Genomic DNA, 13,086 nt, shown 5'->3' on the forward strand with positions numbered 1-13,086 from the left:
CATGGGGCTGTCCTGAGCAGGCACAGGTGCGGGCCAGGGTGGAGAGGCAGCAGACATTTGCAGATGGCCCAGGTTCTGGGTAGCTGCTGACAGCTACAGTGCCTGGGCTGGGGGGTAGGGGCTTTGGGTGGAGGGCACAGGGCAGCAGGGCTGGGGGGCAGGGGCAGCAGGGCTTGGGGGCAAGGGCACAAGCAGGGCATCCTGCCACGTACCCCCTGCCCTCATTTTGTTTTGAGCAGTGCAGGCAGCCCCAGGCAGGCTGCGAGTAGCTGCAGTATGGGGCACGGGGTGGGGCACAAGCCACTTTTCCCATGCTCAGCACCAGCTTGTAACCCACCTCGGCTGCCAGCCTGGGCCCCACGCTGGCTCCAGGCTTGCCCATTGGGGCTGCACCATGGCAGCAGCAGCTGCGGCCCCCCTGCTTGCCACGCTGGGCAGTGTTTGCCACTGCCACCTCTGGGCTGCCCAGCGCACGAGCTCCAGGCAGGCTGGCGCAGCAAGCTGGGGGGCCGCAGCTGCTGCTGTGGCAGATGCAGGGAAGAAAATATGCTACAGTATGTTTTCCTGTAGGATTACTAACATTACTTCTCCCATAGAGGGAGGTAAATGTGGGCTGTCACTGTGCAGCAAGGTATAGTAACATGCCACATCATGTTGCATTTAGTTTAGCAACTGTTTTTTAAGAAACAAACAGATTTACTTTCCTTTATTGACAATGGGGGAGCAGAAATATATATAGATATATATCTATAGATGTGTGTGTATATAAATATCTTTTTTTTTTTTAAATCAAGATACCGCCCATCCTCTGTATAATATCTAATTTTGCAAGCAATTTTCAGTATGGAATAAAAACATGTCTAATGTAGTGAGAGACAACACTCATATCAAATCACTTAAACTAATCATTTTTATGATAGCTTTCTTAGAGGTAGCAGATTAAATGTCTTTTGCTGATTATATCAGCAATGCAGCTGAACTAGTGATCAAGGCTCTTGGTGTGATTTGTGCTGTTTCATATGTGCTGCTTCTGGCTTTTTTTTTGACTAGTAACCTATGGCCGGAATATCTTTAATTCTTAATCTTTGCCCCTTCTACAACTGGTTATTCCAGGAAATTACAAACTGCATGTTGGGTAAAAAAGCTGTCATTTTTAGAGGGGGCTGGACAGCTCAAGGGAGTACTAGTAGGGATAATAGCCTCTCTCATGTCCAGGTTGGTGGTTTGATTCCAAGTCAGGTTAATAACAACCAAAAGTTCACAGGTCAGTTGCAAACCAGGTGATAGGACTTGGTTCACTTAAAAAAGAACAGAGGTCCTCAGCATTACTGAATCTGCCACAACTGCAGGCACTCATCCTGGCATCTCAGCAGAGAAAGCAAGAATGATAAGGGCCCTGGGGGCCATTATCAACTCCCACTGATCTAATAAAGGAGATAAATAAGCTTGATCTTTGCAACAGAAAAACCTGATCCGAGATACAAAAACCTATGAAGAACACAGGATAGCAAGTGCACACCATGATGCATAGTTAGACTGGCTTTGTTTACTTTTTGACAAGAGAGTGTTCACTAGAAAATATGAATGTAGACTTTGTTTTCAGAGTTTCAGTTTATGACAGCATCTTCCAGCTGCTGTTGAAATGTCTTCTGCAAAGTATAGATGTTTCGCCAGATTTGAATAAGTACAGAGAAAACTCTGCAAGTGCACATTTGAGTACTTTCAGTGTCCCTAGTGAATACTTAATAGGGGTGTGCGAAGCCAGCCCTATTCAATTCAAATTCGGCCCAAATCAGGGACAGTGATTTGACTGATTGATTCATATCACTGTCCCTGACTCAGTTGGGCTGAATCTGAATCTGAAGATTCAATGCTGATTCAGAGAATCAGCAATTCCAACATAGAAACAGCTTTAAAAGTTTTTTCTACATACCTTGAGGTAGCAGGCATGGCTCATGATCGCTGTGATGCTGGGGTGCATGGAGCATCCCACAGGAGTGGGGGAGGCCCTCCACATGCTCGGTAGTGAACCTGGAAATCAACTAGAAGTACTGGTCCTCTGCCGAGGCGCGCACTGGGGGGCCCCCCTGCACCTCCTCAGCTCGGCAATTGGCTATGGGGGGACCCCAGGTGCCCCCCCAGACTCAGGAGGCATCAGTCACCGAGCTGTGGAAGCACAGGGTGGGGCCCAGTGTGTTCCCCAGCAGACCCGGAAGTGGGCTGGAAATGCTTCTGATCCACTCTGGGTCTGCTGCCGGGCGTGCTGGGGAGCCCCTCATGCTTCTGTGGGACACTACATGTGCCCCAGCATCCCAGCACTCATGAGGCACCTGATAACTTGAGGTATGTAGAAAAAAAATTTAAAGCTGTGTCTATGTCCGAATTGCCAAATCTTTCCGAATCTCTCCAAATTGATTCGGAGGGTTCCGATTCAATTCAGAGAGATTAAAGGGTCCTCTGATTCGATCTGGATTCAGAGATTTGGCCGCCAAATCAGGCCGAATCTCTGCTGAATTAAATTGGGGACTGAAGCTTGCACAGCTGTAATACTTAATCGTTCCAACATTCTGAACACTCAGGTAGCTTTTGTGGGATTGTGAGGATCTGTCAGTAGCTGAAGGAGTCAGTACATCTGTATTTGTCTATCAGGACATGTCAGAGTCCTGACATTAAAAGCATTGTAGACTTAATGGGTAAAATTTTGGCTCTGTTGAAGACAATAGCAAAATTCCCACTGTATTCTTGAAATCTGGATTTTATGCTAAGTACAGACAAACTTCTAATTTCTTTTCAGCAACTAGAAGGTCTGCAGCTACTTTTCCAACAGCTGGTTAATTGCTTTGCTTAATCTTAACGATATATTTAGATACATTTGTAAGGATGTTTTCCCCATGCGAATTTTTTAGGTGTACATCAAAATTAATAGAAGGATGAATTTATGGACAGAGTTTGGGAGAGGTGCTATAATGGTGTCTCTCCAGTTCTTGTAAAACTAATTTTCCCTCTTGCTTTTTTCTATCTTTGTACAGGCTCACTATTCCACAGGGACAGTAAGTGCCTCATTCACATCCACTGCGATGGTGCCAGAAACTACACATGAAGCAGGTAACCTAGATCCCTATATTTTCACAAAATCTATAGCTAAAGTACACTCTCCAAGATGTGAGCGTTTTCAGGGACTGCAAGTGTGCACTGTGGTTATCTGGTCAGTACATGATATATTAAATTCTTATTCCCTCTGCCAGGCATATTCAGCTGGCAGCCCATGGGCTTCATCCATCCAGCAGCAGCCAAGGTCTGTGGTCTCCCCCTCTGTCGTCCACAATCTGCTCCCTGTCCCTGAAGTTTCAGGGACAGGGTGGTGTGGCACAGAGGGATGTCGTGACATGGGATGCTACAGCTGGTGAGGCTAGGGGAGCCCACGGCCCAGGGTGAGGCTGGGGTGCCTGCACACAGTGCAGTGGTGGAGGCAGCACCCCATCTGGTGCAGCTCACCAGGCTTACAGACCCATTGCCTTGCAGATTGGACAGCCCTGCTCTATGGAGCTATAGCCATGGTTTCTGTTGATACGATTCTGAAGATAATGGGAATTGTGAATTTAGTTTTGGCTCTAATTGGCACGTACTTTTGTTCGACTAAAATTAATGAGGATTTTTCTATGCCTGTGGTCCACAAAATGAGATGTCTATTTATGCAGGTTAGCAATGAAATATGATTTCTTCTGAGTTTCAGTATAAAAAGTTTACTGTCTCTCTTTGGCTTTAAAACCTTCTCATATTAGTCAAAATTATGTTAGGATTTGTGTGTTGACATCTTGACTTAATGCTGTTTAAAATTGCTCCTGCATAAAGATGCATTTTAAATTACAATTCTTTCCTCTCATTCTCCAACTTAAACAGAACTGCACAGAATTATCTTAATGTTGGTGCTGATTAAGTAGTTTGGCAAATTACTTTTAAGTACAAGATGAAACTCTAGCTCTTGGGACCAAAGATTGAGGAATCTGATATGCTTAGTTAAAGCCCGAAGCCAGTGCTCTAACTGCATATTTACCAAAGTAATTTTCTTTACTTTGTGGGATTTCCTGGATCTTTCCCTCTTTTTGTTATTCAAAGATTTGAAGATAGATTTTTGAATACATAGGAAAATTGTTAGGAATGGAGCTGCTTTAATACAAATGAACTGGAAATCTCTAAGAGTGATTCTCTACATGACTTGCTCAGTAATGAGTTGGATGACTTAGCTCCTTTGGTTCAAAACTGTTTATATCCTCAGCTCTCAACAATTTGTGGTTAGCTGATGACTACCTGCATAGGTTCTAAGTTTGGCAAGAAGCAATTTCATTTCAGAATAATTCCCATGAATTTTAGACACTGTTGGAAAATTACAGGATATACTGTTGAGTGTTACCTGGCTTAAAAATACAGGTCACCCTGTTGACTCTAGCCAAGTTGAGGACTTTCTAGAATAAAAATTATAATGTGTAAGGGTTAGTATGAACTTACTACATCTGGAGGTCTTAAATCATTAGGAAAGGAAGTCATCTAGCATTGTCTGGTAATTTGTTTGCACATGACATCTAAATGCAAATGAACACATTTCAAGACTGCTAATATTTGGCTTTGCTTTGGGGCAGCTGCCATTGATGAGGATGTTGTGCGGTACCAGTATGTGAAAAAGAAAGGTTATATACGGCTGCACACCAATAAAGGAGACCTGAACCTGGAGCTGCACTGTGACATGGTACAGTATGCCACACAGATTTTTAATAGTCCAATGTAACTATATCTTAGCATAGCTGTGGGTACTTAAAATACTCAAACAGTGGAGACTATATATTGTGATAATAGATAAAAGAAATGCAATTGGTGTTCAGTGATGTTTGGTGTGTGTTCTGTTTGTTAGTATTAGTTCATTTAGGGGTTTTTTTATTTCTAAACAAGACATACTAAGAGATTCTGAGAAACTTGAGAGGGAAGGACTGTTTCTGCTGATTGGTCCTGCAAGGAGGCATTTACATCTGTATTAGTCATCTAGAGAAACCAAGAAAGATAAACAGTGGGTAAAAATTGTAGAGTTGGAGGTGGTACAAAAATAAAATAATAAAAGCATAACTATAAGCACTGCAGTAAAACAGGTTCTGAAACTTTCGTAACATGAAGCACATCTTAAAAGAGAGACTGACTTAAGGATTCCTCCTTTTCCTAATTTTGAACAGACCAACTCCCTTTTAAGAAAAAAAGGAAGTCAATAGACACTTGGTTTATAAATTTGACTCTGCCACTGGCTCTGTGTGTATGCCCCAGGCAAGATGTTTGACCTCTTTATGGCTTAGTGTGGCCTGTTTGAAAAAAAAAGATTACAGTAATTACTGCCAGCTTTTTATAAAGCACTGAGTTCTTCAAATGAAAATTCCATATTTATCTTTATTTCATTATTAAATGTGGAAAACTGCATCATTTAAGCTGTATGACTGAAATGATAAAATCATGAAATGTAAAAATGAAGATTCTTATCACATTGCTAACTCTACTGTAATAAACATCCTACAGAATGGAGCTGATGAAAGTGATAATATATAACATATTTAATCAGGTAAACAAGCATAGGAAGTAATATATAGGTGCAGAATGCATTAACATTGCTGCTAGAACCTCAGCTTTTGCATTTCCAAATTGATTTAACTTGTAACTGGAGGACTGCGTTAATAGTGTTTTTCAGATCTCTTAGCCTTTTTAAGGGAAAACAAAAAAAGAAGAAAAAATCCAGTCTTATTAAGTTTGAATTTTACAAGCTAAGAGCTTCACAGCTGTTTTGTTTACATTGTTTATAATGTCCAGTTTCATGAGCTGAGCTTGTAGGTATCTCTCAACACAACTGTTTGGCTTAAGAAGCTTTCTGGCTTATGAAGATTTCAGGCTTCCCCAGCAGAGAAGCCCTTTGAACCAAAAAAAAAAACTGTTTAGAGACCAAATTTTCCCAGACATGAATGGAATCTGACACCACAAGTTGTCCTACTGAAATTTGCTGTACTACCCTCAGTGAAAGCTGCTCCATCTGAATAAGTTAGGAAAAACCTGAGCCTTTGCAAAGTGCTCATGAAGTGTATTTAGGTATGTGCACCAGGGATCTCATGGAAATGCCCTGTACTGCCTAGTCAGTACATAATTGTTGAATGTATCATACAGTCAAAATGAAACAGTAGTGGTAATGTTTATAACTGATCTGGGCACTATGGTCTAGGCATTATACAAACATATATTCCCCAATCATGGAAAATGTTACTATGTATTTATCTCTATGCACCATGAATAGACCCATTCGTTTCAATAGAACTACTTACAGTATGTAAAGCTGCCTGCTTTTGCAAGTTTATTCTAGTGGTTGCTCCTAGTGACTGCCATAAAACTAGTAGGGTTGGAGCGTTATAGTCATGATAGTTGTGGGTATATGCAAGAAGCAAGAGGTTCTTTGATGATAGCTTTTATTCGACCAACTGTATAGTTAGAAGAGATATTTACTAGATAAACTTTCAGGCACAAAGTCCATTCTTCTGGTCTGGGAAAGAAGCAGATCCAGCCTAAGCTAAATACCAGATAAAATAATAACTTTTTGTTCCGCTCCAAAATGTAAGTGTAAATGGTCATTTAAAGACACGGAAGAGGGCTCTAAAACTGTGGAGCAAAGAGAAGTTCTCGGAAGTAGCTACAGAACAAGTGAAGGGCAGTTAAAAAAGCTAACCTAACTATGTAAAAGGATAAGAGCATTAAAGAGGGGTTGCGATTTGGTGTGTCTCATATAATTTTTCTACGAGGATTCATTTTGGAGTGTAGTGCTTGTTTACTTTTACCCATATAGTTTCCACGACAGCATTTGGTGCATTAGGTAGATGCATCACTTTCTGTGATAGACATGTCGGATCCATGTATTCGGATGGTTTCATTGTGGGGTGTGTTGATTGTTGTGATAGCAGAGATGTGTTGATAAGTATGGGATGACATCTGACAACTAAGGGTGTGTGATTGGTGGAGATTCTTTTTTCATGTTGTAGCAGGTTTGTGCAGGTGTTTGGATGGCTCATTCAAAGAAGGGACCTGTCACTCTGCTGAAGTGTCCTTGTTGGGTAAAGGCAATTTTTAGGTTGCTGAGGTTGTATTGATTACAGGTATTCTTCTTAGAGAAGATGCAGTTTTATCTGAGGATCTGGTTTATAGATTTTAGCTTTGTTGGTGGGTTTGGGATGATTGTAGATTTTGTGGAGGTGTAACGGTGGTGGTCCATGGGTTTTTTATGTACAGTAGTTTGTTGGGTACCATTCTGAATGTGGATTGTGGTATTGACACACAAAAGTATTCCAGTGTTAGTGTATTCCAGAGAGAATTTGGTAGTAGGGTGGTATTTGTTGAGGTTGTGTTGGAAATCAGTGAGTGAGTCCAGGTGTTGAGTTCAGATGATGAAAATGCCATCTGTATATTACAGGTATAGTGCAGGTTTGATTGTTGAGTTTTCTAAAAACTCCTTGAACTCAAGACATCATCAAATCCTTTCCATACCAGCTTCAGGAAAAACTGCACAAGTTAATCTCTTACTGTGTACTCCAGGAAAATTTCACATGCTCCCTCAGACAGGGGTTTCCAACCTTTTTAGAGTGAGGTCTGGCAAACTGCAGCCTGAAAGTGACTGGCATACTGTGGACCAGCAGCCAACCCTTTCTTATACTCAGTATAAAAAAGGGTTGGCTGCTGGTCTGCAGTATGCCAGTTGCTTCCCGACTTCCAATCCGGCAGCCAACCCTCCTGCAGACCAGCAGTCAAACCTTTGCAGCCCAGTACTGGTCTGCGTTCTAGGGGCTGGGAACCTCTGCCCTAAGATAGGCAAACATGGTTACCCTGGCAAGTATATTGTGGTCCTGAGGATGAGTAAATAGAAGCAATCCATTGAACTTCGTTGATCCTCTTCCCTGCTACATGCATTAAAGAGTGACGGGCATCAATGCATGATAATGAGTCACAATGACCTAATCACAATTATGTGAATATTATCCCAGTAGCTTGTCATGCTACAGTTATTCTACGAGTCTCTGGCACTCCATAGAGCGGCAAAGGTGGCTTTCTTGCTTTTGAACAGTGAGTAACTTCAGCAAGACAACAAGCCAGAGGTATCATTATGACAGTGTTTAGGGTCAGCAACAGAATGAACAGACTGTGTTGAATCATTTATTTTGCCATATGTTATGAAACTGGTTGCTACCTAACGTGTGCTGACTGTAGTTCTTCTCAGTGGGATCAATACAACTTCATAGATCACTGGGGCAACCAGTATCTCTCATTCTCTTCATAGTGCTCAATATGGGCCCCCAATCATGTTCCTTTTTCCCCCCAAAGGCTCTTCTCTTTATTTCCCTTTCTATTTGGTGCCTCCTTGTATGCATGTCTGAAATGCACACCATCATGCATAGCTAAGCCTTGCTCAAATGCTGGCTTGCGGCCATCTGTTTCTTTTATTTTTGTGTTGATTAAATCTGTGCAGATGAAGCAGTCTTTTGACAGCACAGAAAAATTAAAGCTATACTTACATTAAAGAGCTTAAGCAGAAAACTAGTCAATGACTTAAGACTATATCGTATGTATTTATACTGTGTGCAAAAGCAACAATAAAAATATTATGGAGGTGCCAAAGTCAAGCACTCAGAAATATGGAAATGTCAGAATTAAGGTTGTGTGGTCAAGCTATTTTGGCCCCTTTGTGCATTATGGAAAAGTCTAATTACAGGATCACACGCTAATTTCTCATCAGGATCCCTGGGTCATTCGGTACTCAGGAATGACCGATTCTGGAGACTGAGCAGAATTGCATAGAGAAGGAGATTAAAGGAGTGCAGAAGTTTCATAGATTCATAGATTCATAGATGTTAGGGTCGGAAGGGACCTCAATAGATCATCAAGTCCGACCCCCTGCATAAGCAGGAAAGAGTGCTGGGTCTAAATGACCCCAGCTAGATACTCGTCTAACCTCCTCTTGAAGACCCCCAGGGTAGGGGAGAGCACCACCTTCCTTGGGAGCCCGTTCCAGACCTTGGCCACTCGAACTGTGAAGAAGTTCTTCCTAATGTCCAGTTGTAAAGTTGGGAAGGTGTAGAGTGAATAAGGCAGGGGATTGCAGGAAAAGGAAGAACAATCTTATGGGTAAGGAATAGAATGTTGCTTTGAATTTTAGCCCTTCTTTCACAAAGTCCCTGTGCTTTTAGTAGGCAAAACTTTTCACAGGTGATAATCAGTGATTTTTCTTATTTTCTGAGGACCTGACTCAGTGAGCTGTGATCTGATTTTCAGAATTGTTGAGTGATTGCATCTGGAACTGAGGTGAATGGGAACTGTGCCTTAGATAAAACTTTCCCATGCTGCATAATCTATATACCCTGAAAAATGAGGTCTCGAGTCTTTCAAATTTTGAAAATTTGGTGTGGTTTACCAGTGAATTGAGTTAAAACATGGGAATGAATTAGATGCTGTCTCCTGAGAACTAAGAGAATGAAGAGTTGTAATAAGCAGAATTTGGGACGCTTTCATTTTGAATATGTATTGAAGATACAAGAGTCAAAATTTAGTTATTTTGCTTTCACGTTTGCACCTTTAGATGATCCCCCAGTGCCTGCTTTTAGAACTTCCTGTCCAATCTGTTGCTATCCCAGTTCTGCACGTTGTATGCTTTTGATGCTTTGCTGCAGTCACAGTTTCATAGGTCTGTCATCCCAATCTTAGTCCTTGCCTAGCCAGCTCCATTTCTCACACTCCACCAAGGCTTTTCACTCAGTGCGTCCCACTTTCTCCACATCTCCCTTTCCTCACTCTCAGGGTGTGTCCTTGTCCAACTAATTCCACTCTCCTCTGATTTACAGAGAGAAGGGGATAATTTAAATTAAGCCTTACAGTGCCTTCTTTCTTCTAATCTTGCTTTCAGAAATGACTCGGTTATTATTATTGAAAATTTCCAGAAACATCCAGCCTGCGGCAGGCTCCAGGATATAAAATTTCAGTCTGAATAATTGCTGGGTTTTTGGTTGTAGCTATGTTAAATGACTAAAGTTTGACAGAGTTATAAGGGAACAAATATGGTTTGATAATGAAGTGTCTGATAACTTCAGTCATAGGAGGTGCAATCCCTCTTACAATGTAAAAGGAAAGGGTGGAAGAAGAAGAGTGCATTGTGTCTGCATGATAAAGTGCAACTTACTTTACGGGCTGCAAGGAGACGCAAGTATCCACTTTTCTTTTACTGCTTTCAGGGTAAGCAGCTTTCTGTTTCTGTTGTATTAACATGAAGGCCGAGCAAGATACTGGACAGCGGTTCCTATAGTGTGCTCCACAGACCTGTCTGGTTGCATGATACTGTCTCTGCCCTTTGTTTGCAGCTTCTGTATCCCATGAAAAGGAAAGAAGTACCTCAAACATACTGCAAACATCAGTTTTCTGTGGACAACTACTGATGGTAGTGGTCACTGTGATATGTGCCTACTTAGAAGTGGGATGCACCGTGAAGAAGCTTGAGTAGAGCATGACTTAGTGGTCTGGCCTTTATATACCTGACTATGCCTGGAGTTGCTTCAGAGGAGAAGCTAGAAAAATAGATTCCATCTCCTGTACAGGCACACAGCATGGTATTTGATTTTAAAAGTAGAAGACCAAGGCTGAGTTCCATGATCACTTGTGTGCTTCCATTTGTATTGACAAGAGAATTGCAGGAACAGGTAACTAATTTATGAGTTGTACTACAGTAACAGCCGGCTGTTTCTTCTTTCCCCTCACCCCAAGACTTCATGACACTTCTTTTAACTGTGTGGTGGCTTGTCCTGGCCACAGTTTTCTGTTCACTTATTGAGCAGCATCCTGTTCCCTGGTTATTATGCATGCCACCTACACATGCTTGCAATGTCCATGGTATTAGAATCATAGAAAGTTAGGGTTGGAAGGGACCTCAGGAGGCTAGCTAGTCCAATCCCCTGCTCAAAGCAGGACTATCCCCAACTAGATCATCCCAGCCAAAGCTTTGTCTAGCTGGGATTTGAAAGCCTCCAAGGATGGAGCTTCCACTACCTCTCTGGGTAACCTGTTCCAGTGCTTTACTATCCTTCTAGTGAGAAAATTCTTCCTAGTATCTAACCTAAGTTTCCCTTGCTACAACTTGAAACCATTGCTCCTTGTTCTGTCATCTGCCACTACTCAGAACAATTTAGCTTCATCCTCTTTGAAACCCCTTTCAGGTAGTTGAAGGCTACTATTCAATCCCGCCTTGGTCTTCTCTTCTCTAGGCTAAATAAGTCCAGTTCTCTCACCCTCTCCTCTTAAGTCATGTCCCCCAGCCCCCTCACCATTTTTGTTGCCCTCCTCTGGACTCTCCAATTTGCCCACATCGTTTCTGTAGTGGGGGACCTAAAACTGAATGCAGAACTGCAGGTGTGGCCTCACCAGTGCTAAATAGAGGGGAAGAATCACTTCCCTTGACCTGCTGGCAACACTTCTACCAGTGCAGCCCAGTATGCTGTTAGCCTTCTTGGCAACAAGGGCACGCTGCTGGCTCATATTCAGCTTATTGTCCACTGTAATCCCCAGGTCCTTTTCTGCCGAGTAGCTGCCCAGACAGTCAGCCCCTAGCCTGTACTAGTGCATGGGATTGTTCCGTCTTAAGTGCAGGACTTTGCACTTGTCCTTTCTGAACCTTACGATGAGATTCCTTTTGGCCCAATCCTCCAATTTGTCTAAGTCGCTCTGAATCCTAGCCCTACCCTCCAGCATATCTATTACTCCACCAAGCTTGATGTCATCTGCAAACTTGCTGAGGATGCATTCTATGCCATCTTCCATATCGTTAATGAAGGCATTGAACAAAACCGGCCCCAGGACCAATGCCTGGAGCACTCTACTTGATACCGGCTGCCAACTAGACATTGAGCCATTGATTACTACTGTCTGATCCTGATGCTCCAGCCAGTTTTCTATCCACCTTACAGTCCATTCATCCAGCCTGTACTTCCTTGGCTTGCCTGTGAAAATGCTGTGGGAGACTATCAAAAGTCTTGCTAAAATCAAGGTACATTGCACATATATGATTTGTTAAGTACCTTGAGCTGTTTTGGGATGAGAGTTACTATATAAATATGACAAATGAATACTTACTATATCTGAGGTAGGATGTGCAATGTTGAAATTATATTTTAAACCAGCTCCATGGGAGAGATTTGAACCCACGTTTTGAGGTAAAGGCTTCTTTCTAAAACAGTCTATCCTCCTGTATTCTCCTATGGAAGAGATTGTAAGTTTACCTTGTATAGGATTTTCTTACAACCAGAAAGATTTGGAATTAGTTATTCATTGTTTTATAAAATTATAGTGATCCTCACACAGTAGTGTATGAAGTATCAGTCGGTAAGATTGGTTATGATAAAATTTTGCCCAGTAGTCTAAAGTTAACTATTCAATCCAAGTGGGGAAATCAGTATTGCAGTTTGATTGAAATCATCACTTATGCTGTGACGGGATACAGAAACGGAGCAAGTAATACGACTACAAACGTTTCCTTTGCTTGTCAAGTTCTCCATAAAAGTCCAGTTAGGTTCTGGAATGGCAACCATGTTGTGTGGTATGAGTCATTGAACTGAAGAAAATCACAGGAAAAGGTTTGGAAAGATAAGCTCTCTTTTCTGTTAAAGTAAATACTTTAAATGAGCAAAGGTACAATATTTTCTCCTCTCTTTGCAACACCAGATAATTTCTGTTGATGTTCCCTGACAGTTTTTCCTCCCTGCCTCTTTTCATTCAGATACAGTCTGTTTCACTTAATAGGAATGCGTTCAATCAGATGACCACTTTCTTGGGACATTTGCCAGTGTGGTGAATTGGCGTAGGGAGGTGTATTGCAGCAAGTGGAAGAGTGTTTAATGGAAAAATGTTTAAACAGATTCTACTTGCTGGATGAGAGTTTAGCTAATGCAAAGGATTTAGTAATGCTAAGCCAAGTGTTACATTTTTAATTTTGGTCTTAAAATGTAGAAGTTGCTCCACAAATATGATGTGAAGAAATATGGAAGA

At 41.9% G+C, this 13,086-nt stretch overlaps 1 protein-coding gene across 1 annotated transcript in view; it reads left to right on the forward strand.

Moving 5' to 3' along the window:
• Positions 1-13,086, forward strand: part of PPIL2 (peptidylprolyl isomerase like 2) — a 135,570-nt gene that overhangs the window by 61,354 nt on the left and 61,130 nt on the right. Inside the window, exons 11-12 of the mRNA XM_019486583.2 lie at positions 3,030-3,105; positions 4,638-4,744. Of these exons, the coding sequence (XP_019342128.1) occupies positions 3,030-3,105; positions 4,638-4,744 (183 nt within the window). The remainder of the gene's footprint in view (positions 1-3,029; positions 3,106-4,637; positions 4,745-13,086) is intronic.

Source organism: Alligator mississippiensis, chromosome 10 (assembly GCF_030867095.1).
Source record: "Alligator mississippiensis isolate rAllMis1 chromosome 10, rAllMis1, whole genome shotgun sequence".
NCBI classification, from domain to species: domain Eukaryota; kingdom Metazoa; phylum Chordata; order Crocodylia; family Alligatoridae; genus Alligator; species Alligator mississippiensis.